Here is a 25,284-nt window from a genome sequence, read left to right as displayed (position 1 = left end):
TTTTTTTATGTTTCAGTGAAATCGGCCATTTTAGAGCGATTCCCGCATGCGACATTATCCGTTATCACAGTGAATTCTGGCTGTTCGAAGTCTACGCCACAAGAAATAGAACGTCAAATCCTTGAAAATAAAAAAGAAAGCGAGAACTTCAAGCTGCCGTATCCCCACCTACAACCCTACGTGCCCCAACATCCCCTTTAGACTTGCGGTACGTTTTCCTGTACAATGACGTAGCATTAAGAAAAAGCTGGCTTCCAAGATGCATTACCGTGTGGAAGTGGTGGTGGCTTGTGTTAATGCAATTTAGGACCCGCAACTTGAGTGAAATGTTCAAACTTCGTAGAGGTTCAGCGTCGAAAATCCCATATGTTGCCATGTATGTAGTCCCGTGAAAGCATACAAATTTTCAATTATGTCCGAAAACTTATCCTCATCACTGGTGTCTATTGGCTTAGGCCACATGATACTATCTAATACTATGGATGTCCAAAGATCCTCTACAATTTTACCTCTATCGAAATGCGAAATGTGGTGGGATTGAACCGGTGACTTCCGGGTCAACATTAGAGAACCACCCCCACTATATAGTTGACTAGTTCTTCATCAACAACATAGTTCTCAGACATGGTGCACCCAGCGTCGAAATTACAGATCGTGGCCCAGCTTTTACTGCAGACCAAATGAAATGTTTGATGCGGATGACCCATACAGACCAGAGAAGAACTATAGCATACCATCCTCAAACAAATAGCCTAACGGAGCGCCTGAACAGAACTCTGACTGATATGCTTTCAATGTATGTCGACGTCGAACATAAACTGTGGGATGAAATATTGCCCTACATCACGTTCACATATAATACAGCCGTTCAAGAAACTACGCGAGTGACACCATTCGAACTTGTATTCGGCCGAACAGTCACCACTCCAATGGATGCCATGTTACCACTGAATGATGAAAGCAGCAATCCACCTGGCCTAAACGACTTCCTGCAAAGAGCCGAGGAAGCACAACAGACGGCGAGATACAGAATACGCCGCCAACAGTGTATCGACTCCTATCGGTACAATCAGCATCGTACCGAAGCGCATTTTCAAACAGTGACAAAGTATGTATATGAACTCCATTGCGTCACCGTGGACTTTCTGAAAAACTCCTTAGCCGCTACTTCGGGCCTTACAAAGTACTCCATCATGTAAGCGACGTAACGTACCAAGTCAGATCCGCTATACACGGGAGCTCAAAACGCCGCAACCCTACAGAGGTTGTACATGTAGTCCGGATGAAGCCTTACTATGAAAGATCATCGGAAAGCCAGAGACGCCTACCACGAATCTATTGATTGCCTGACGCATCGGGGCGATGCGTATGAGGAGGCGGATTATGCCGCGACATATTGCCTGCATTCAAACAACGCGCCCATCACCGCGCGCACAGGGACATACATGCGCGCAGTCTAGTGTTGCGCAGAGACGATGATGATAGCACGAAAACCCAGCTGGCCCCGGCTTATGTGCGCCACGCGCTTGGGACTCCTCTTGAAGAAGTAGAAGAAGGCAGACATCTTTGGTGTTCTGCTGTAACGTTCTACGACCATAGTCCCTTTTAGTTGTGGGCACAGGTTCGCCCTTTAATAAATACGTTTTATTACACCCCGAGTCCATCAACGTCGTTACAGTATTACCGTTGCGTACACAATATCTTGGTGCAGTTCCCTTTTTTGAACCATAGACATTTTACTATTAGGCCATAGACATATACACCATAGGCGCACGCACACATCAAATACAATTTTATCAATTGTGGACCCTACTAATAGGACTAGATGCCGCAGTGAGCTGGATCACTCTGTTGCACATTTTCGAATGACCTATATCTTGGCGTTGATTGGTAGGAACTCTAAAATGTGAAACAGTTTCACACATTATCCCTCAGGGTAACCAGCGATGTGGCGTAGACTTTAGCGTACGCAGTGTTAGACTCAAAGCGTTGCGCTCCATAATGATACTGACAATGTGGTGACTGCCATGAAGCTGAAAACCTTTGCTACAAGGGGTTTGAGCGCGACATAGTGGCACTAGAGCGCGTATACTTAACTGTGGTCGTGTACTCTCCTTTATTCCTTTCCAATTTGTAAAGATGCGATGAAGGCAGAAATGTTCTGGGCTCGTGTGCTCATATTAGGGTGCACGTTAAGGAATCCTGGGTGGTCAAAATTTCCGGAGCCCTCCACTATACAGCGTCTCTCATAATCATATTATGGTTTTGGGACGTCAAACCCCCAAAATCAATCAATCAAATCTGTAAAGACGAATTTGGGCGCTTACGAATAGGTAGTAATATTTGACGAAATGATATCTTTACTGCCTTTGAATAGTGCCTCCGGCAATCCGTATCGAAATTCAAAGGATCTAAGCTATGCGGATAAAGGTAAATACTGCTGACGTGCTGCTCGCATGAAAAGCCACTGTAACTACTAGCCTCAGATAGTTTTGCCCGGTTAGATGTTTCGAAAGAGTCAAATGTCTGCGCGCGATTGACGAAGCTGAGAAAACCTGAAGGCTCCAGACGCTGCCTCCCGAACTCAGAAAATGTTGCGCAGTGATCGCCGAAGTAGTGGTAAAAAGTTGACCCCAGGCTAAAGTTGGACGAGCTCGGAAGTAGGCCATGTACTAGTGATAGTGCTGCAGGGAGCAATCATGTCAGTGGCGTGTCCCCATGGTTAGTTGCTGCGTACAGAAGCAAGAAAACATTGTGCGCGGGCTGATGTTGAAACGCGGTTCCCTTGTTGGGCCTTCGCAAGGTCGGCCCACAATAGGAAAGACGCGAACAATGTTCCTGTCTCATCATAGCAGAGTTGGGCCGGGATACTTTCTTTCCCGCAACTGCACCCTTGGCATTCGCACACCGCTTGGCGCGAGGGGTGCGTGTCGCTTCTCGGCAAGGGACGAGTGTGCGTGGCAAAGCTTAACGGATGGAAGCGGTGGCTGCAAGCCGTCAGAGCCCCGACGGCGCTGTGCGCGCAGCAAACGCAACAAACAACGCCGCCGCCCGAGCGGATATTGAATGGCCTCCGGTGCCTAGGTTAGAGAAGGAGGAAGCGTGTCGTGTCGAGCTGTTTGTCTTTGTCCGCGCTGCTGCTGCTGCACTTTTTGTTCCGGAAGAGCGTCAAATATTGGGTCACGCGAAACAAGGGGGCCGGGAATTTATGAATGTTCGGTATATGTCCGCACGCAGCAGCGCAGATCCGACATTTTATACGTCGAGATGGCTCGTATAGCATCCCAAACGCTATCGTCCTGAGAGGCTAGCTGAAAAGTGAAAATGGGTAGAAATATTTTCAGCACGTCGACATTTTCGAAGCTCTACATGGCTGTTCCATCGCCGTGATTGCCGGCGCTATGCACATAAAAACAAGCAAACAGTGCGAACAGATTTTTTTTTATTGAAGCAGCAATTGGGAGTATTTATATGTGCTTTTGTCCAATGCACGTATGACGTTCGCAAAAAAAAAAAGGGGTCGGACAGTGCACACCATGTACGCGTGACGATAACAATAAGTAAACATTGCTAGACATTTACGAGCATAAGTCAGGTTGAATTGCCTCGTGTATCCGGTGCGTTGTTGAGTCGCTTTTTTAATGTTATTTTTTTAATTAAGTTGCCACAGTGCAGAATGTCACGCACTGTTTAAGAGCGAGAGGCAGGAGCTGTTTCTTTAAAAACAAAATGCAGGTTGCAACTTACGACTATAATATCGCGTGAAATGCCTACACATACATCATTTGCTATCGCTCTTCGTATAATTTAAGAATTACTTGTGCTATTTATTGAGTGTACAAACAAGGGTGTTTTATTTGAGGGACAGAATCGTAATTGTTTTTTTCATGTTTTCAAGAAAAATTTTGTAACAATTATAAGCTTAAAAAACGGCTTTACTTTCGCTTTTACAATGAACAATGAATATGATGAACGACAGTTCTTGTGTAGTAAACTCGTTTCAGTACGCGATGAGGAAGCTGATGACACCGTCTTCCCAGTTTGATTGATATAGAACTAAGTTAACTAGAACATCAAGCAGCTGGGGCTGTGCTTACTGTACTACCAAAAAGACGTGAAGTATGTTATTAGTTACCGAATATTTCTCGGCTGTGGTCTTTTATTCCAACAATTTAGTTTTGAATTGAATTAGTCTAATGCGAACAACCTATTTAGGAACAAATGACTGTTTAGATCTATCTATCTATCTATCTATCTATCTATCTATCTATCTATCTATCTATCTATCTATCTATCTATCTATCTATCTATCTATCTATCTATCTATCTATCTATCTATCTATCTATCTATCTATCTATCTATCTATCTATCTATCTATCTATCTATCTATCTATCTATCTATCTATCTATCTAAACTTGTGAGCTTGACTAAGACCACGATTTATACATGAGGACGCGCGCTTATGAAGAATGCGGCTATGAAAAGAACGTGGTTGTTGAGCACAAAATTACCTTGAAAGAATTAGTGCGAATGCGTTATGATGAACGTCATGACGTTATTCTAAGTGGCAGAAAAGCCAGCGCCAGCGTTGGCTACTTCGTCGGTGTTAGAAAAGTCAGGTAAAATGCACAGAAGGTCACTTCAATCAGCAATCATACCTTTGCATTCTGTGCGCCCGTCAAATTTGTTGTACCGCAAAGCCACGATGGTGCTTAAACCAGCTCCAGTAAAAGAAGCTACTTGTACAAACGTTATGTTCGTACGATGATAGTTGTGGACGCCGTGGTGCAATGTATAAACAATACATATTTGTTCCAATGACTCAACAAGCTATATAGGTGACCATTGCTCAACTCTGTATGGATACACGGGCCATCATAATTGTGTTTTCCGTTGCATCTCGCCTTATACGTGCTATTCGTTAAAATAAATTTGACGTATGTGTTCTAATGTTAGTGCCGATGTTAGGTCGGACCAAAAGCTACCGTTAATGCGCCAGGGTAATCGACGTAGTTAGTAAGCTCACAATACGCGTACAATGACGCAAAGTGCCTAAAAATGTCAACTCACCTTGCAACGCTTGGCGTAAACAAAACGAGGCCGAAAGCGGACGGCTTGACGTGTCATCCAGTTGTTCAGGCTGCATGATCTACCTGATTTTTTCCCTATAAGCTACCAAAAACGTGCCGATGCTAGATGAAGCAACTTTTCGTACGGGTTCTCTACGACCACAAGTGCTTGCAAGACGTAAGCGGATAGTACCAGCTAAGTGTGCGTAGCGTCCCCGTAGGCGGCATAATAAAAATAAACAGTTAGGGGAAGAGGGGCCGCCTTCGCTTTGCTGAAAGCTTTGCGAACAGTGCATGGTTAGAAACCCAGCTACGCTCAGGCAGCATCGTGACGAAAGCAAATGAGAGAGCAGAGGCAAAAACTGATGCTGCCACATTGCAACGTTTCGCCAACTTTCTTTCTACATCTTTCTTTTCGTTCTTTTCTCTGTCACTGTCTTTTTCTTTCTCTTTTTTGTTTGCTTGTTTCATGTCTCGTCCCTAGTGACAAAATCCTGAAGTTGGCATAACTGCTTGGCACGAAGTAGCACTGCTGTTCCGATATTGCGGCGCACAGCCGCCCGAGCTTTAGCGGACGTTGCCGCCAATACCTTGAGCTTAAACAGTTTCACTGCCAAAAAGATGTCGGGTCAAGTCGTGCTTCTGAGAAGCTAGAAGAATATTTACAGAGAGTTATTTTTCGGCATCTGCATCAAGCTTGTGGCGTTGATGAGTGTGAGTGCGATGTGTATACTTTGTGTGTTCCTCTTGAGCTTAGACACAGAATCAAAAAACCTTTGCAGCAGTGCCAGTGCTATTTTAAAGAGTAAGATTTAACAATTCAGATGAAGACTTTCGCACGATGTTTGGGAAGCTCATTAAACTAGCCCTGCGCTGACATTACCACCAGAAATTACAGTACAACAGCTATACAAGAAAAGTTCGATTGGCGATACGCTGAAGCTTTATATACGGTGTGTTAAAGCATACAGGTAAGGCAATGTTTGTTTTGTGTATGTGTATGGATCTGTGTGTATGCGTGCGCGTGCGTTTGTGTATACCATGCGTCCTGGTCTTAGTCATATTGCATGACAACGTAAACACCCCAACTGGTGCACATCACTTATGTCACACAGCACCTGTGCAAGGAGGTTGTGCCATTTATTTTGTTCATACGGCACCATCCGATGTGCAAAGCTGCATTTTGCATCTGCGGAAGAAGCGTATTACTTGTATTGCGCATTATTGTTAACTAGTGAAAATTGACACTTGTACGAAGTCCGAGGTTGTAGCTGCTCTGTGATAGCAAACTCAATGTTCTGAAACACATCGCAAGTCACCCTTCGCCATAACACGTGGGTTCTAACCACGCGCAGGTTTGTGCCGTGCCGTGACCATCCGACGCCTCATTGTGCCACGCTGGGTGCGCAACGGAACCGACACGCCCGTGGTACTGGACTGTGAGTACGTGTACAATGAGAACGACCTGAAGCTGGTGGTTAAGTGGTTCTTCAACGATGGAGCAGAGCCGGTGTACCAGTGGATACCCGAGATGCGCGTCCGCGAGGCGTTCGGTGTTCTGCAGGGACGCCTGGATGACACGTTCTCCGTTAGTTCGCGCGACATGTATTCGCAGTACCGCGCCATCCGCATCATGAGGCCCACCTGGGAGCTGAGTGGCAAGTACACCTGCGTGGTCACTTCGCTCGCTGGACAGGACGCTAGGCACCAGGACATGACTGTTTTTGGTAAGCACACCTTGGTAATAAAAAGTGGAAACCCAGCGGTGTAGCATACCCTGAAGCAATAGGTATGGGTAGCCTTCATTGGCACGGTGGTTCACAGGAATCGAAAAGTAGGGAATACATCCAAAGAAGTCGTTGCCCTTACGGTCTCGTCTAAAATTAGTAGAGATCCGCGGAGTGTGCTGGAAGTGGTCCTAACCATGCGCAGCAGTGCCCTGCAGGGTGTGCAAATCCAGTGAAACTATTATTTCTGCAATTCTGGGTTTAAAAATAATGCGTTTACAAGTGTCATCTGCAGACTAGAGGTCGTTGTTACCCCGTACGCCACGTGGGGGCATATAGTTATTGTTCGTGGTAAATTTGTAGTATTTATCTTTCTGGTTTTCGATTACACATATACAAAATCATTTATGATCAAATCTAATGTGCAATCATAAATTTTCACAAGCTATTTGTATTTCATTTCTCTATAGAAAATAATATCAATTATTATCAACGAATATAAAGAGATAAGCAAACAACATAGCAAGGGCAAAACTGTTAAGGCAGGAATTATGCCGTATTACATTGGAAAATTTCCAACGTTTTTTAAAGCATTGATGTGTAAAGACAAAGCAAAACTATGTGGTATTGTGAAGAAAGTAATCCTAAGGAAACTGCGATTACAAACAGCCAGGATAACAACTTCACCAAGTCGAGTTGATGCACGTCCAAAACCTGCCTCACTCCCCCCCCCCCCCCCCCCCCGAAAAAAAATAGGCTTGGCGAACTCCAGAAAATTTGCTAGCCTACTCCCGAAATTTTTACTGTGAAATTTAGACCCATCCAAAACTGAATTGGTCACCACCGAAACTCTCGTCCCCCACTTCTCAAATTTGAGTGGCTCACCTCTGAAGTATGTTTCACAAAGTTGGAGATAGTCGTTTTCATCTTCTCCTTAGAATATAACACAACTGGCATAGGCTAAAACCTCTCGAATGTGTTTTCACAATACTACGTTGCTTTGCAGAGAAAAACTGTTTTTCTTTTTTCCCCTGTGAAGCGCAGACATTTACATAGACTGTTTTGGTAGGCAGTTGCTGCAGTTAGACAAGACGTGCTCTTTTGAAAGAATGTTTAACAGTAACAACCAGGCGTTTTCGTTTGCTTTACGTGTCGAGCAGCGCACTTGGCTCACTTCAATCGAACTAATGTTTTCCACGTCGACATCAATCGCAAACACGCGCCGTCGACAGGAGAATATACGCGCTTCAATGTTTGCACATCATGAACACTCTTGACTCGGTGTATAAAGCCCGAAAGCGTTTCGGCGAATGTTTATCTCATCCCTACTGTGCTCATTCCGCCATTCGTGGCATGTTGCATGAACATGAAGCTACAGCAACGTCTACAAAGCTTTAGCTCAAGATGTGTAGTTCGGAACAGAAATATCGCGAATCTCCATTTCATATATCAGTATATTGGCCACTTGCGCGAATGTCTTCCATTAGCGCTGTACGACCATGCACTTTCTTTGCGTGTTTTAGGAAACTGACAAGGTTCGGCTAATGGAGTTATCTCTAGTACCTTAACTTTATTGCGCACCACTCGTACAGAAGCTGTCGCCCAGCTCTTGTGTACACAAACGAAACCTCCGAACATGTTTAATGCCAAGGTGCCCATTTCGGCCCAGCGATGCCACGAATCGCAATTTCGCCTTGCCGTTTACCGCTAACTCGCGCTAACGTTTTTGTATTACTTCCTTACAGTTATGCTCTTTCGTACCATGAGATGAAAAGGAAGGCTGCAATGTTTGGCCCATTACCTGTATGTGTAGCAGGCTTTTTTGTAGGCTGCTTAGCGACTAGCTGTCGCAAAGGTTTACACAAGTGTAGGTCTTACGAGATAGACAATTATTTCCAAGCACGCAGCAGATTCTTCGTGCCCCTCGTACCAGCATCGCGTGCTTTGCAGTAGTTCAGCCAGATACATCTGGAGCGGACCGGTTTTTATTTGTTTGACGTGGGTCATTGCTAGAGCTGTCCGCGCACTTTTCCTTTCGCCTTTTCGAACAAGCAACCTTTTTCCTTCATTAGGCGGCCACCATTCTTGCGCGTAAGACTGAGAGATTCGTTAGTTCTCTGCGGAATGTATGAGTCACGCAACTATTTTGCGGCTCACTCACGCAAGATAAGAAATCGTGTGCGTAGAATAACGGCGCCTTCTATCTCAGCGTTTGCTCACAAAATATTTCGAACTGCGAAACACGCACGCGGACTACATGGCTTGGAAATCCCGCTTGCAGTTCAGAAAGTTTATTTCTAGATAACTTGTAGCAAAATGGAATGTCAGCTTGCAAACTTTGGTGGTCGTACTTCGTTTCCGACAAGGCTAACGTAATTTGAGGTTGAATTCTCCAGCTAAATGCATTAGTATCAAATACTGCATAATGCATTTGTGTGTACATTCGAGCAATGCTCCCTGTCAAGTAAAGTTAGGTAAGAATAAGCCCTCTTTAGGCACAAACGAGTACAGATTGGTTGCAAGAAGAAATCCGAAGATTTTTCGTTGCTCCGAATCATTTAATTCTTTTTTCGGGCGTTACCCTTTATTTAGACCACCTGAAATTTGGATTTCAGAAATATCTGATCAACTATGTCCCTTAGATCGTCACCCGAGAATAATAAGTAATTTGAGTCTTAAAACAGTTATAATTAGATATATATGCACGACGTGAACCTTTTGAGCTGCTGTGCTTTCCTTGTCGGGAAGTCAAAACTAAATTGCTCACCTAAACCTGTATGTCCAAGACCACGAAATGTACGCCATGAACCTCCCCTTTATACACAATAATAACGACAGAATGAGATCCAGATTCGCCATTGTCACAATAGATTACTCATTGCGGAGATGACTACTTGTGAATTTCGCAAGTCCGCCACATACCTACAACATACTAATCCTAAATCCTGTCAAGACAGGATTACTAATATTTTATAAAAGGACACCCAACTTAAGAGCACTAAAAAATTAGAAATGTGCTGTGAGAACGCGTTCAATAAGTCACCACGCTCGAACCAACGGTTCCAAGATTTTTCATCGCCTGAAGCATCCCCTAAAATTTAGTCCAGTCAGACACCTTTTAATAACGTATTTAGCACAAAGCTTGTCCAGTCTAAACACGTTACTTCTAATGCCGTACTATATATTACATTTAGGATAATTTATTTACAGTGGGGCTTAAAAACGGTGAAGTGCAAATTTTTCAACTATATAGAGGTCGCGCAAGGAATGGTACAGGTGACATCCGAACTACAACTGGCCTTACCAAAAATCGCCGCGTTATCAAAGCTCAATTAGACGAGTGAAATTAAGAGTACCAAGCACACAAAAATTATGTTTGTCATAGAAATATTTACCAGCAGATTTTATTATTTGTAATAATGCAATAACGCGTACAACCCACCAAGCTGGTGGGCTCATGTAGAAAGTTTAAATTCGTATAACCAACTGAAAGCAATATACTGTCTCTTATTTAGGTGTGTGGCCGTGCAAGTTTTAAATGCACATCAAGATAACTAGCGTTATGAATGCTTCATTAGCGACCTTAATTATGAGGCCTAAGGCTGCTTAAAGTGATGCTGTGATTGCTATGGGAAGGATGAACCAACTTCGCCGGCCTTACTTATGTTGCAAGAGTTAATACGAAAGCCATATATTTTCTTCGCGGTCTGATAAGATATGAGTTATAACAAAACAAAGCATTCGTTTTCTAGCATATAATACCTTAAGGTCATTTATGGTACATTTTATTCGCTAGGTCACTGATCAGTTTCCTGCAGGGTATGGACCATCTATGACTGCACTGAAAGCTATTTGCGTAAAAATAATGCTTTTGCAGACAACGAGTGTGTTGACTTGCTATATTTACACTTAAGAAGCGGAGTTCAGCGGGATTCGATTACGCAGACAAAAAATATGGGTCTATCGGAAGACAGTCAATTCTAAAAGAGCATCACACTACGTGACATAACCTGAAGTAACGTGTCTACTTGCGTATTACCAGCAATTGTTTACGCCATCTTATTCTGGTCACTGGGCTGTGCAAATTGTGTTTGGAGCTCGCTAGCATTTTGCTATTCACTGCTACAAAAGTAACATTACTTACGCTCAGTCTGAACCCAAGCGTTAAATTCGCTAGCGATTCGTGGGTTCCTTTTGTCATGTTACAAGATAAGGCAGCGCAAGACACGAGTGCAAGCAAGAAAAACGACATGTACGAAACTTGAGCGTGCGCTTCCTGTAGAGCAGTATTTCGGGATTGTCTACTAACACGCTAAATTCACTGCTTCACCCTATTCACTTCTGCAGTGCCCGCCAGGTCGTTCTCCTTCAACTACAGCAGTGCCGCCTCTGCTTTAGAGGAGCAGGCGCGGTCACGCTCCGCGGAAAGCACCATGAGGCTCCTTTGCGTGGCGCGGGGCACGTATCCGAGGCCGGACCTAAAGCTCTACCTCATCAGGAGAGGAGCCAGGCGGGCAGCTGGTGACGTGGGCATCCGAACCTACACGACAGCCACGATCGAAGACGGCCTTTTCGACGTTGCCCTTCACGCCGACATGAACGAAGGTCAGCTGTCCATGCTGGCCGATCTCTTCGAGTGTGTGTTGGAAATCCCGTACAGCAACTACGTGCTGACGCGCAAGATGAGTCTCGCACATGGTGAGTCAATGCGCACCGTTGTTGATTGCACAGTTTATTAGGGTGGGTGTTGCAACACAGTGCCGTCGCAGCCGAAGATGACACGTGCGCATGTTGACAAAAGGGTTTCTCTCATTAAGCATTACACAACCGCATCGCTTCGATTAACCGCCGTCAGAGTGAATAGAAGAAAGAAACTTAATTTGTCATCACTATAGTTGCATTATATTACTACGACCCGTTTACACATGACAGCTTCTTTACCGTAATGTTCTTTTTGTTTGCAGAACTTACCTGGGGAGCTTACGGTGAGTTTCTTCTTCTTGCCCCTACATTCTGACTGTTTTCTTTTGAAATTCTTTTGACAGTTTTCATTTAAAATGCTGTGACAGAAAACGCTCGTTTTTAAAAACATTCATAAAATACTCAATTTAGTACGGCGAAGCAGTTCACGATTTGGTATATGTCAGCAGTATAAACAATTCTTTTGTATGCATGACTAAGATGTAGAGTGGGTATTAAACTTTTGGGCACACATATGGACACAAAGCAACATCTTTCACAAATACCGGGGTTATTACTACTTATTGTCACCTAAATTTTTTGTTTCCCTCCCAGCACAATGCTTTTCCTTTGCAACATTTCTTCATTATTCCCGATTCCAGTAACAGTGCGAAGGGCGAAAGCTAGAGAGGCTACGACCATAGCACTCTGCTTATAGCGCCTCTTATCTTTGTTTTCCCAGCTGTTAACTAGATACAATGGACCAGTTGAAGTTACTCTTACGTTGATTCGTTTTGCCGTTTCCGGAGAGGCTAAAATAGACAACAACGTCCGCGCATGATTCTCAAGATATGCTATTGCTACTGGCGTTGACGGCAAAGTATGTGAATTGGAGTTACTCGAGTACCAACGGCACCAACACTTTAAATGTGAATTGTTAGTGTTCCTTGTTTTTCTTGCATGCCAAACTAGCACATGTTTGTATTAGCGGCGAACGTAGCCGTCTGTTGCTTTAGCAGAGGTTTTAATGTATTCGCTAGCATTTCCTCGAATGAGCGGCATCTCGTGACATCGACATTATTAGGGCACGTGGAATGACTGCAGGTCTCTATGTTAGGTTTCGCCCATCTCACGATTATCATCGACATTGCAGACACATTTCAGAGACTCGCCATACAGCTAAACTCGCGCACTGTGGGAACCTTGGTTTCTGTGTTGCCTTGTGTGCTTACAAAACAAATTAAAAGTAAAATTAAAATTAAAAAATTAAAAATTCAATTAGTTGAGTGCCTCATATATATATATATATATATATATATATATATATATATATATATATATATATATATATATATATATATATATATATATATATATATATATATATATATATATATATATATATATATATATATATATATATATATATATATATATATATATATTCGTGAAGGTATGGGATATGGCACAACGGGAGCGTTGTAAACAAGGATAAATATATTTATTTCCCAACAGTTTCGGGAGGGGTCCTCCCTTCATTAGGGGATGAGTTATACTGACATGAACTTCCAAAATTTATTGCTGCCACGTCCCCCTCGCCTTGAAAAATGTTTGCGAGAGTGAGAGAGAACAAAAAAAAAGAAAAAAGCCACCTCACGGGGTGTACCGCAGCGATCAAAATCTGAAGGACATTCTTGTCCGAGCAAAAACAAACACCCCCAAAATTCAATCAGGGTGCCATCCCTGCGGAAAAGCTCGATGCAAGGTATGCCCACAGATGGTCACAACACGTGAATCCAAAGCGAACTTCTCGGATTTCAAATTCTGCACAACTGAAAGCCTTAATTGTGACTCCAGTAACGTAATATACATGCTACATTGCAACATCTGCGGACAAGAATATATCGGCCAAACAGACACGCCATTTCGGCTGCGGTTCAATAATCACCGGTACCACGCCACTTTACTGCCGAAGGTACCTTTATCTAGACAACTGCGTCTGCCAAACCACAGTTTTGAAAATGTCAGCGTAACTCTTTTGCAGTCCGGTTTCTGAAATAGGCGCGAGTGCGAACACCGTGAGGCAAATTTTATTTTCGAATTTCGAACATTAGTAGCCGGCATCAACGAGGACCCCGGAAGACTCTCCTGTCTCCGAGAAGTAAGCCAGGAGAAAGTTGGTGACAAAGATTGATAGCTGGAGACCATGCTTGTTTTTTTCTGACTGACTCGTACGTGTACACTGTCCTTTTTGTTTTTTTGTTGTTTTTTTCTTCCCTTTTCTTTTTTTTTCCTTTTTTTTTCACATGCACATACAAAGTGTTTATGTTCGCCTACCACTTGATGACCATTGAAGGGAAACAGACGAAGATGAAAGGCAAAGAGCCGACCGACCCATTAAGGGGAAACCCTTTCCTTACGCACACCGTCACGGACCCCTCCCGCCACCGCGGCGACAATCTTGGGTGGCCCGACACACGTCGAGAACTGACCAGCACGGAATAAGAACCGGAAGTGGACGTACACAGACATTTGGTTTCGTTCTCACTGTTGACAGTGGTTCTTCCTCTTTTTTACTTTCTTCCTCTACTTTCTTTTTCTTTTTTCTTTTTTTCTTTTCGTCTTTTTCTTCCCTTTTTCTTTTTTTCGTTCTTTCTTTCTGTTTTTAGTTCTCTCTCACTCTCGAAAACATCTTTCAAGGCGAGAGGGACGCGGCAGCAACGAAGTTTGGAAGTTTATGTCAGTATAACTCATCCCCTGATGAAGGGAGGACCCCTCCCAAAACTATTAGGAAATAAATATATTTATCGTTGTTGACAACGCTCCCGTTGTGCCATATTACTCCCACTATATATATATATATATATATATATATATATATATATATATATATATATATATATATATATATATATGTTAATAAACACGCGGCACACTCGCGGCCCCTGACGAAACAAGGAGCTATATGTGGGAGCGTCTGCATTTCAGCGAAAGATGTTGTTCTGTGGTTAGCTGCGCGTGAAATCGAGAAATGAACAATATGCGATGTCTAAAACTAACGGTAGAAAATGACGACTCCGCTTCTTCCTGCTCATGAAGTCATGGCAAAGTGGTGGCGTCGGGGGGGGGGGGGGTCTATGGTTTGTGACTGCTAGGACTTTTTTGCCACTAAATGTTTTCTTACGACCCACTTCTCACATTTGTATAGGCATAAAGACCCTCTACTCCTAGTATTCGCTGAAAATCCCCTAGCATAAGGTGACAGTGTCATGGCCAGTTTAATACTTCGGTATAACAGGCAGAACTGAATTTTTAAGGGGGGGGGGGGCACTACTCTGACCGTGCAGTCGGAACTGCTTAGGTTGTTTTGGCGCTTCTCTTTTTTTGCGATAAAAAGACATGACTTTCGGGAAAGAAACGGGCTTCTTATCGAACTTCCTGGCCTATCACGCAGTACAACTTCGTCTCATTGCTTCTCGCGCGGGTCTGCGATTAAAAAGTCCAACTTTCGAGGTCTTCAATGTTCAAGAGTACTTGACCTGTCAGTACTCTTGACCTGGCAGCGGATTGACACTGTCTTATGAACTTGGTCATGCCATTGGGTTGATGCCAAAAAGGATCACAATTAAGTAACGACATTCCAGTTGGCCATAAGCAACACCTTTGCTTTTTCCGGAGTTTCAGTTGCTTCGATAGTCAGAAAAAGAGCCTTCATGCTAATGAAGCGTCGAATACGTCACAACTATCCTTATTCTTAACGTCGAGAATGCCGCGGTTCCTCCGAAAGACGCTGTGCTAATATTTTCCTGTGCATTTCAAGATTTTAATGCTGCTTTTCCAGGTTCCTCTCCAGCTTCATGCGGCCCAGTCCTGTCGCTTTACTCCATTGTCCTGAGCTTAAGCATCTATATTGTTACTACGTCACATAGAAACGGTGAGTCATACTCAACTGACACTCACATGAAACTTTTATGCCCAATACTACCTTCGCACTTAAAAGAAAATGGATAAATTTTGCACACTCTACTCAGCCGTTATTTGCGCGCGTTGTGGAAGAACTTCCTGTCGAGAAGTGTTAGGTGGGCGTCTACTTTATAGGAGCATGAAGTAGTAACTCCTCTTAATCTGGCTATTATGTGCTGCCTTGCAGCGCACAGTGACATTAGAAATTTACTTATTCAGACTCGCAGTAACAGCTGGTTTTGGGTATATTTGACTGGTTATAAAACACCAATACTATTTTGTGTCGTAAAGTAAGTGCATTAAATTTGCAGTGGCTATCTTGGGCTACATGGAATCTTACCGATCTCTACGAATCTTTTATTTCTGGGCATCTATGGCTAGAGGACGTCACAGAGGTGTAGGCAAGTGGCAGTGAATGTAGACAGCAGAGGTGATTCGTAGTTATGGCTGTACTACCGTGCTAAATGGTTGTCGAGATGACGACCACTTATACCACGAACACGCTCATGTGTGTTTCAGGCTATGTGGCCACTTTTAGCGACTCTACTTAATTTTACTTGTTATGCCAAATGATTGACAAATGAGAGCAAATGACAACGATATTCCCACTACATGATTTTGTTGCCCACTGTACAAGCCATCGATTCACTTTGCTTTTCTTGTGCAGGACACTTTATCAATGACATGAAAACACAATTTTCTGGAATAATGGCAGGGTTGGTGGCCTGGAAGCACTAAGAACAAAACAAAGTTATCAATCGGGTTAGTAATCACAGTCAACAAATAGATTGTTCAGGTGCTCTCAGCTCGTTTGCGAAGCATGATAAGCATGTAAATAATTACCCACTCCTTACGAAGAAGACATGCGGCTGCTCTATTTTTACATTGTGCTCCCATTCGAAAGTTGGAAAATGTTATCAAAGACGAGACCTGCCTTGACTTCTAACTATTTATTATACGCACTCGATGTGATAATTGCGATTATTATTGGCTGAATTCCACAGGGTTGAGCAGAGGCTTTTTGTATCTAGATTCTGATAAAAATAAATGTACCTCTAAGCTTGTTTCCGTATCCTAAAGAGCGCATTACCATCCCCTCCAGTTGCTGTTACATGTGAGACACGAGGAGAAAAATGTTACGTATGACATGATGCTACCGCCAAACATTGAAAGAAAGGCGGACATTGTACATGGCGTTTAATAACTATCGCTATTTTGCCAGTGTGAGTGGCTGGCGCAGATCAGTTGGGGGGGGGGCAGTGTATGAAAAATAATTATGCATGCCACTTCGTAGTCGGCCCTGTTTTGCCAGCACCACTACAACTGAGTGACGTGCCTCTCTACAAATGACGCTGTGCGTGGCGTTTTTCCTCGCGTCACATGAATCTTCTCGCATGTCATGTGATGACAACCTTAAGACCCGCTGCTGCGCACCTGAAAATATTGAAGCACGGTATATAGCAATTGCACGACGCAAAAAAAAAATCCGCAGATCCCACGTACCTGGGAGTCGACGTTATGTGAAGCATGCGGTGGCCCCGCCGCGGTGGTCTAGTGGCTAAGGTACTCGGCTGCTGACCCGCAGGGCGCGGGTTCGAATCCCGGCTGCGGCGGCTGCATTTCCGATGGAGGCGGAAATGTTGTAGGCCCGTGTGCTCAGATTTGGGTGCACGTTAAAGAACCCCAGGTGGTCTAAATTTCCGGAGCCCTCCACTACGGCGTCTCTCATAATCATATAGTGGTTTTGGGACGTTAAACCCCACATATCAATCAATGAAGCATGCGGTGGGAAGGTGACCGTGTTGCCATATTTTAATTGAATGACACGTCATGAAATGACGCTAAACATATTAGAAATGTTGCACGTACAGACATATGTTGAAGAGTCTCAGATGTTTATATAGCCAGTTGTTTGCATTTGCGCAAGGATGCCAGCTGGAACATGCGTATTAGCAACACCAGGAGCTGATATGAAGCACTGATGCTCGCGAAAATGCTGGCCCTGGACTTGCTACATAAATGAACTTCAGCGCATGGCAACTAACCACAATTGACGTTAGACTGACGCGGCGGTTGTATCAGAGGAGTGCATATGTAATGTTTATAAAGCAGGGTAGGCAGCACTGTAACAACTATTGACGTTTCACGAAGATTAGTGGCTATTTGAAAAGTAGTTGCGAGACCTGGCGTAGTTCTGAGGTAAAATGCTTCATTGCCACGTAGAATGCTTGGGTTTGATTCCTGCTGGGACCCTGACATTTATTGTTCGCAATCGTCGGGTCGACGCTACCGATGTCGGGTATTTCTTTACGCTGGCACGTCAAAATTGCCTATGTGTATTCTCGTCGTTCCAAGGTAGATACTGTCCATAATCTGTGGCGCATACCAGCATACCAGTGGCACATACCCGCCCGTGGGTATATGCACTGTCTGGTGGGGAAGTTTTTGAGAACGTATGCGACGGGATTGTGACATTATTCATGTCTTGACCAGTGCGCCATATTTGTCAAACCATCTTACCCTGCCATGGTATTTTTTGTTCTCGCCAAGTTAAGAAGGCGAGAACAAAACCACGAGAGCACATAAACGTAAGCGGCTAGATAGATAGATGAATACGCGCAAAGGGGCCGAAGTTCGCTAAGAACTGCTTCGCATTTAAAATGATAATTGTTAAAAACTGTTGTTTGCAGTCAGCATAAACTTTGGAAGTGTACACGGTAAGTAAGCTCAAGATCAGAAGAGCATACCCAAATGTCACGTGACGGCTTGAAACAGGCTTTTTTTATGGCATCTGATTTAACGAATTTTCGCAGGTGGCAGCGTTGGAAGGTGCCATGTATGTCAAAGTCTCCGAAAGAAAGAAGATGTCTCGTAGCGCTTCTGCATGTGGAGAGTGTCCGCAGTTTCCTGACAGTTTAACAAACCAAACTGCGGATTCATGAACATGGTGCCACTTTCAGCAGAACCAGGTCGTCGCCAAATAGTGTGGAACTGTGCTGGTACCATACTTCGCGAAATTCCACGTGAGCACCCACGCGCGCATGAGATATCGGTGACATTGGCAATGGTGAAGTGTTACCGCTTCCGATGAAGGACACCGCTTGCCTCACCAGCCCACACCATTATCCGCAGTCATTTCCGAACGTGCTGCTCCTCTACGCTTATAACGCGGCTGGATCCAGATACCAGGAGATGTCCTGCATTCCTTGTGAGAGTTTCTGTGTGACTTGAAGGAAAGCAGTTGCATTCGTGTGTTTAATACACTCCACAATTTGATTTATTCTTTACACGGTAGCTTAATCTGATTTTACAAGACTTACAGAGCTTCAGCTAGGAGACTTGCCAAAGTGCTTACTGAACGCGGTCACTTGGGTTGACAGGATCTTCAAACAAATTGTGCTTCTTGCTGTCACAATAAAAGAAAGCACTGTGGAACATAAATGCTTTAATGAGGCATAGCTGGGGATGTGCGTTTTGTTTTACATACAAGTGCCACCTAAACCTCCTATGAAAATACAAACAATGACCATGTTATTCCCTGTTGTTGTTCTTCTGCCACCTTTTATGCAAAAGTGGTGAAAAAAAGCGCACTGTTCAAGAAGCGTTGTGAGAAAATAGACTCTATATTGCTCAGTATATGAGTGATACGTCGTGAGGAATTAGGCTATCTGTCACTTAGTACACGGTGATATTTTTGGTCAACTGTCTCCTTGTTTGTGATATCTGTGGTCAACTGCTTTGTTTTGCTTGTCTCGCGGCACTATAGCGCGATATCAAAATATTTAACGTAAGTTCATGCGTTTTCACCTGCACAAGCGGAAATAGCAGCGTGTAACCAAAAAGCACAAAACATTGAGAGTTTAAAAGCTTAGCGGTGAAACTTTATGCGTACTTCATGCAGGAATACACGGTCAACACGGGAGTCCTTGCGCACGAGTAGTACTTGTACAAAGGGAAGCGTAATCGATACAAAAGCCACTGACTCCTCTTCAAATTAGTATTCTTTTATTAACACACAAAACACATTAATGACCTGATGTCAGGTGATGCGATGGTGCGTGTGGTTGAAGAAAATGTACCAGCTTGTCCTGTATCATTTCCACGGATCTTTCAAAAGGTGAGTCTGGATTCACTCGCGAGGAGTGCTCATGGTGGCTGCGGTGCCATGAATCCTCGGAAATGAGTGACATATGTAAGGTTTAAACGCCGATGTTATTGCTCCACTTTCAAAATTTACTTTTGAAAAAAAAACTGATTTAACAAGATAGACATCTGCTCCAGGCTTTTTTATCAGCAATATTTAAATAAAATTAATGCCACATATATCCAAAAGAGTGGCATTTAATACAAACAAATCATGAAAAGCGTACCATGCGGCAAATAGGCACTCTTTATCCTGACTCACTGCAATAGCAATTTCACAGTATTCAGGGGTTTCGTAGTAATGAACATTGTATGACTGTAATAGTATACAAAGTTTTGTGAGCACAGCAATTTTCCACAATGTCTGCCTCGGTGAGCTACAGCTCAGCGGTCCTCTTTTTTTTAGTATTTCAGGTCCCCAGAAGCTGTTCCAGCATTATACATTTGGATGACGTACGGTGAAAAAATCGTGCTCGTGAGGGGGTCAACACATCAGTGCCCGTATTCTCAAAAGCATTGTATGCTGCGGCGCGTTGATTCTATTGACCCGATGTAAAGGTGTGTATGTGTGTCGTCTTCACTTTTTTTTAGATCTGGTCACTCAAAAGCATCTGACTCCAGTGAATTACGATGCCAGTCTTGTCATTATAAAAGCCGTGCTGACCAATAAGACCTTGCCTTTACGACAAATAATTTTTGGGAATTCGGACTTAGACTTCAACGTAGATCAAATTGCAGCTGTCTTGGCGGCGCCAACGGCAATTTTCCTTAGCACTCTATATTCTACACACAGAAGGAAATACTGATCAACGCAGAAGGAATACATCAGGGGTAAAGCGGAGGAGGGTTTCACTTGGTACGATCACACTGTACCTTTAGAAGGGATTGAGGAGCCGCATCCGCTCCAGGGCATGCACTGAACGGCGCGAACTTCGTGCGTTTCTTTGGACACACCATAGAATTCACAAAGGCTGGAGGGCACTGCTGTCTCCAGGATGAGGCGATAAACATAAGCACTGAAATCTGAAGAGCCCATGAATTTTCGAAGCTTGTGAGCAGCGTGAGTGTAGGCGCGGTATATGAGCAGTTTATTCAGTGGCGTGTGGTCTAGCTTAGCTGTCAAAGGCTGTGTCCATGAACCTCCGCGTATAGTCCCGAAATCTGCTAGTGAGGAGGGGAATGGCGCTTTTGTAGCGCAAGGGCATTTGTTGAACGTCGCTTAGCCTTTTGTACCCTAAACTGTTGCTCCAAACGCATGTCATTAATGCCAGCGTCTTCATATGCTTCCAAAGAATCACTCCTCGTTGTGGAAGCACAAAGCTGCTCCATTTGGTGGTTAAACCACAGCCACCTGGTCGCCGCGTGATTTTAGCTAGTCTGAATCATAATTCACAACAATAAGTTATGCTCAGATGCGAGTGTACGTATAAGCCCTGGTCGATAATATTCAGCTATGGACGCCTTTTGTCTCAAGGTCGAGGACCATTCGATGCTGATGCACTATTTTGGTGAGGGCGTTTAGCAGTGTTTCCATTTGTACGTAGAGCATTACTATTGGCAGAATGACTCATGTAAATGGCACGTGAGGTGTCTTTGTTCACTTGGTCAAGGAGCTCCCAGTTTTAGAATGTAAGATGCTAAACTTGAAATTGCTCGGCAAGGCATGACAGTCTAATTTAACGCACCAAATTCGTGATTAGCCTATAAGACGTATCGCTTGTATTTCACGAATGGCCTGAAAAAGACGCTGCGCATTTTGGAGAATCAAAGCGAACAATTACGGTAATAACGTCAGACGCACCAAGCTTGACTCCTAGCACGCAGGTAGATAGATTGACAACTACCTGGGCGTTTAGGCGCCACAGAAGAAGTTTTTTTGAAGTAGCACGATTATTAGTTGGTGATGAAAGTGAAGGCAGTATCAGTGGCTGTGTTCTTCAGTCACGTTTGGGTGAATCCGTAGGAGATGTCGTGCAATGCAAACTAAAGGCTATCCTGTTCACGTTCTGAATCTTCTTATAATGTGTACCCTGTCACATAGTTCGAATGAAAATGGAAGAAATTAATGTGTGAGACTGGCAAATTTGCCACACCACGTGCTGCAGTCGACATCATGAATGTGTATTCTCGTAACAAAAGCATCAACTGCAGCACTAATTCAAAAGTAATGCAACGAGCGAGGTTACGTAAAAGCACAGGTTATTAGTCAAGAAGCGTTAGCCGCAACAAGCTGGTACAGGCAGGAACCCGGCAAGCACGAGCCGCACACGGATGTCAACGTATTCTTTCACGTTGGCACAGAGCTGGCGCCACTCTGCTCCGGTACAATTACTCCCCGCGCAGAAAGGAGCCAACCTGGCGACCTAGGGAAATGACACGACAAGGGGGTCATAGCACAGTTTGAGGCATGATACGTTTACTGTTTCACGCCCACGGCAGCGTTGGTCCAAAGGTGGATCAGTGGGCTCAACTTCATAGTTGACAGGAGATGTTTGTCGCACCACACGGTAGGGGCCATGGTGTTTCTACGAATTGATTGATTAGTGGGGTTTAACGTCCCAAAACCACCATATGATTATGAGAGACGCCGTAGTGGAGGGCTCCGGAAATTTTGACCACCTGGGGTTCTTTAACGTGCACCCAAATCTGAGCACACGGGCCTCGACATTTCCGCCTCCATCGGAAATGCAGCCGCCGCAGCCGGGATTTGAACCCGCGACCTGCGGGTCAGCAGCCGAGTACCTTAGCCACTAGACCACCGTGGCGGGGCTGGTGTTTCTACGAAAGCTTCGGGGAAAGACCGGGAGGGGTAGACGGGACCCAGAGCCAAATCAGCATTCCTTGGTTATAGTGGACACTAGACGCAAAGGCATCATGGTCAGTTTTCTGGCGCCATTGGTCTTGTGCGGTAAATGAGCGAGCGAGTTGACGACACTCTTTGGCATAAGCAGCTGCTTCAGAAACAGGCGTCGCTTCAGAAACATCAGGCCTGTAAGGGAGAATGGTGTCCATGGAGCATGATGGCTCACGTCCGTTCATAAGGAAGCAAGGAGAAAAGCCAGTGGTTGTTTGTGGCATAGAGTCGTACGTGTACGTGACAAAAGAGAGTACTTGGTCCCGTTTAGTGTGGTCGTCAGAGGCGTACATGGCAAGCATATCTCCAAGGGTACGGTTAAAGCGTTCTGTCATGCCATTGGTTTAAGGATGGTATGCGGAGGTTTTCCGATGGACAGTGCGACATAACTTGAGCAGCTCGTCGATGGCGTTCGAGAGAAACACGCATCCATGGTCACTCAGTAATTCACGAGGTGCACCGTGTCGCAAAATGAGATGGTGAAGAAGAAAGGACGCAACGTCTTTCTCAGGGGTAGCAGGCAGCGCAGATGTTTCAACGTAGCGTGTCAAATGATCGACGGCGACGATAATCCACCGGTTGCCTCGAAGAGTATTGGGTAGAGGACCCTAAATATCAATTCCGACGCGGTCAAATGGTCTCGCTGGGCAGGCTAAGGATCGCAAAGGGCCAGCAGTGCTGTGAGAAGGCGTCTTGCGTCGTTGACACGTGGTGCACGACCAAAAGTACTGGCGAACGTGCGGATACATGCCGCGCCAGTAGTATCTTAGACGAAGGCGAGAGTGAGTCTTGAGTACTCCATCATGGCCACACTGGGGCTCATCGTGAAAGGCAGCGCAGATGTCCGAGTGCGAATGACGAGGGATGACAAGGAGCCACCTACGGCCGTCCGTCACGTAATTGCGGCGATACAACAAGCCTTCACGGACAGAAACGTGTCTTGCTTGACGAGAGAGGGAGCGTGAAGTCGTTTCTGAAGAACTGTGAGAGAGGACGTCGAGCAAAAAATCGATCCAGGGATCCTTGCGCTGCTCGGATGGCATGTCGGCGATTCTCAACGATCACGAATCACAGATGGCAGTTGGTACGCAGGCAAGGTCGGGAGGCAGTGGAGAACGGGATATTGAATCGGCGTCTGAATGTCTGTGTTCTGAGCGATAAAGAACACTGATGTCGTATTGCTGAAGGCGTAAAGCCCAACGAGAGAGGCGGTCAGTAGGATCTTTCATGGACGCTAACCAGCATAAGGCATGGTGATCTGTGACAACATCAAACTGGCGTCTGTAAAGGTAAGTGCGAAATTTTACTATAGCCCAAATGATAGCCAAGCACTCTTTTTCCGTGACGGAATAGTTGGACTCTGCCTTCGTTAGGGTACGGCTGGCATAGGCGACAACGTACTCATCACAGCCATTCTTGCGTTGAGTGAGAATGACACCGAGGCCGACACCGCTTGTATCCGTGAGAATTTGAGTGGGTGCATTGGGATCGAAGTGGCGGAGAACTGGTGGTGACCTGAGTAGCCGGTGCAGCGCCGTGAATGCGTCATCGCAGTGGGAATTCCAGCCAGAGAGGTCCGCGCTACGGGAGAGAAGCTGAGTCAGGGGGGCAATTATAGAGGCAATTAATTATTGCGTTTCAGGTAATTAAGGCAATTATTTATTGCGTTTCATTCGCAATTATAAAAATTGCGAATGAAACGCCGTAAAAGGAACACAAGCCTACGAAACTACGGAGCTCCTTTAGGGTAGTAGGCTTGGGGTACTCGGCAACGGCACACAGTTCGGCAGGGTTTAGCTATATTCCTTCTTTTGAAACGACGTGGCCGAGCATTGCGAGTTTGCGGGCGCCAAAACGACATTTCTTGAAGTTTAGTTGCAACCCAGCTACCGTAAGCCACTGGAGAACTTGTTCCAGACGGGAAAGATGAGTTTCGAAATTTGCCGAGAATACAACTATGTCGTGTAAATAGCAATCACAGATGTGCCATTTAAGTCCCCTGAGGACACTGTCCATCATCCTTTCTGTAGTCGCAGGTGCATTGCAAAGACCGAAGGGCATTACATTAAATTCATATAAATCGTCAGGGGTCACAAATGCCGTTTTCGGATGGTCTGGTTGAGCCATTAGCAGTTGCCAATATCCAGAGCGCAGATCCAGTGAAGAGAAACTCCGCCCCTTGAAGACAACCCAAGACGTAATCTGTGCGTGGCAGGAGATAAACATCCTTGCGTTTGATCTTGTTTAGTCGACGATAATCCACGCAAAACCTGATAAAGCCATTCTTTTTTCGCACGAGGACTGCTGGCGAAGCCCATGGACTATGCGAGTGTTGAGTAACACCACGTTGCAGCATCTCGTCGACGTGTTGAGTGATGACGTCACGCCAAGCCTGCGAGACGCGGTAGGGGCGCTGACGAAGTGGATTATGATGACAGGTGTCGATATGGTGAACGACAACTGACGTGCGTCTCAAGGAAGGTTGTACGTGGTCGAAGGAGGCGCGGAAACGGTCAAGTAGTTGAATGAGCTGATTGCGCTGGTCTTGCGTAAGCCCGGTGTCTACGCTGTGCAACAGAACGTTTACTTCAGGTAGTGAGGGCACGTTGGCAGCCGTGACAGCATCCACGGACATCGGCATTGTATCATAACAGGCATCAAAAGGAAAGATGTCATCATAAGTGTCAAGACTCCCAATACATTCGCTATGCAATAAGGTAGCGAGACAAAGGAATAGATTGCACACTGGAACCATCGGCAAGTGTTATGACGGCAAACGGGAAGACAAGGTTCTGGCAACGAGCGCATTCTTGTGACGGCATAAAGAGGGCAGTTGAATCGGGAAC

The 25,284-nt window shown here is 44.8% G+C and overlaps 1 protein-coding gene across 1 annotated transcript in view; it reads left to right on the top strand.

Moving 5' to 3' along the window:
• The window catches only part of LOC119172905 (uncharacterized), a 79,456-nt gene extending 60,816 nt beyond the window's left edge, over positions 1-18,640 (top strand). Inside the window, exons 2-6 of the mRNA XM_075893745.1 lie at positions 6,427-6,798; positions 11,146-11,496; positions 11,763-11,783; positions 15,320-15,412; positions 18,255-18,640. Of these exons, the coding sequence (XP_075749860.1) occupies positions 6,427-6,798; positions 11,146-11,496; positions 11,763-11,783; positions 15,320-15,412; positions 18,255-18,316 (899 nt within the window). The 3' untranslated portion in view covers positions 18,317-18,640. The remainder of the gene's footprint in view (positions 1-6,426; positions 6,799-11,145; positions 11,497-11,762; positions 11,784-15,319; positions 15,413-18,254) is intronic.
• Positions 18,641-25,284: the final 6,644 nt, after the last annotated feature.

This window comes from Rhipicephalus microplus, chromosome 4 (assembly GCF_043290135.1).
Source record: "Rhipicephalus microplus isolate Deutch F79 chromosome 4, USDA_Rmic, whole genome shotgun sequence".
Classification (NCBI taxonomy): domain Eukaryota; kingdom Metazoa; phylum Arthropoda; class Arachnida; order Ixodida; family Ixodidae; genus Rhipicephalus; species Rhipicephalus microplus.
This window is presented reverse-complemented; position numbering and strand designations above follow the sequence as displayed.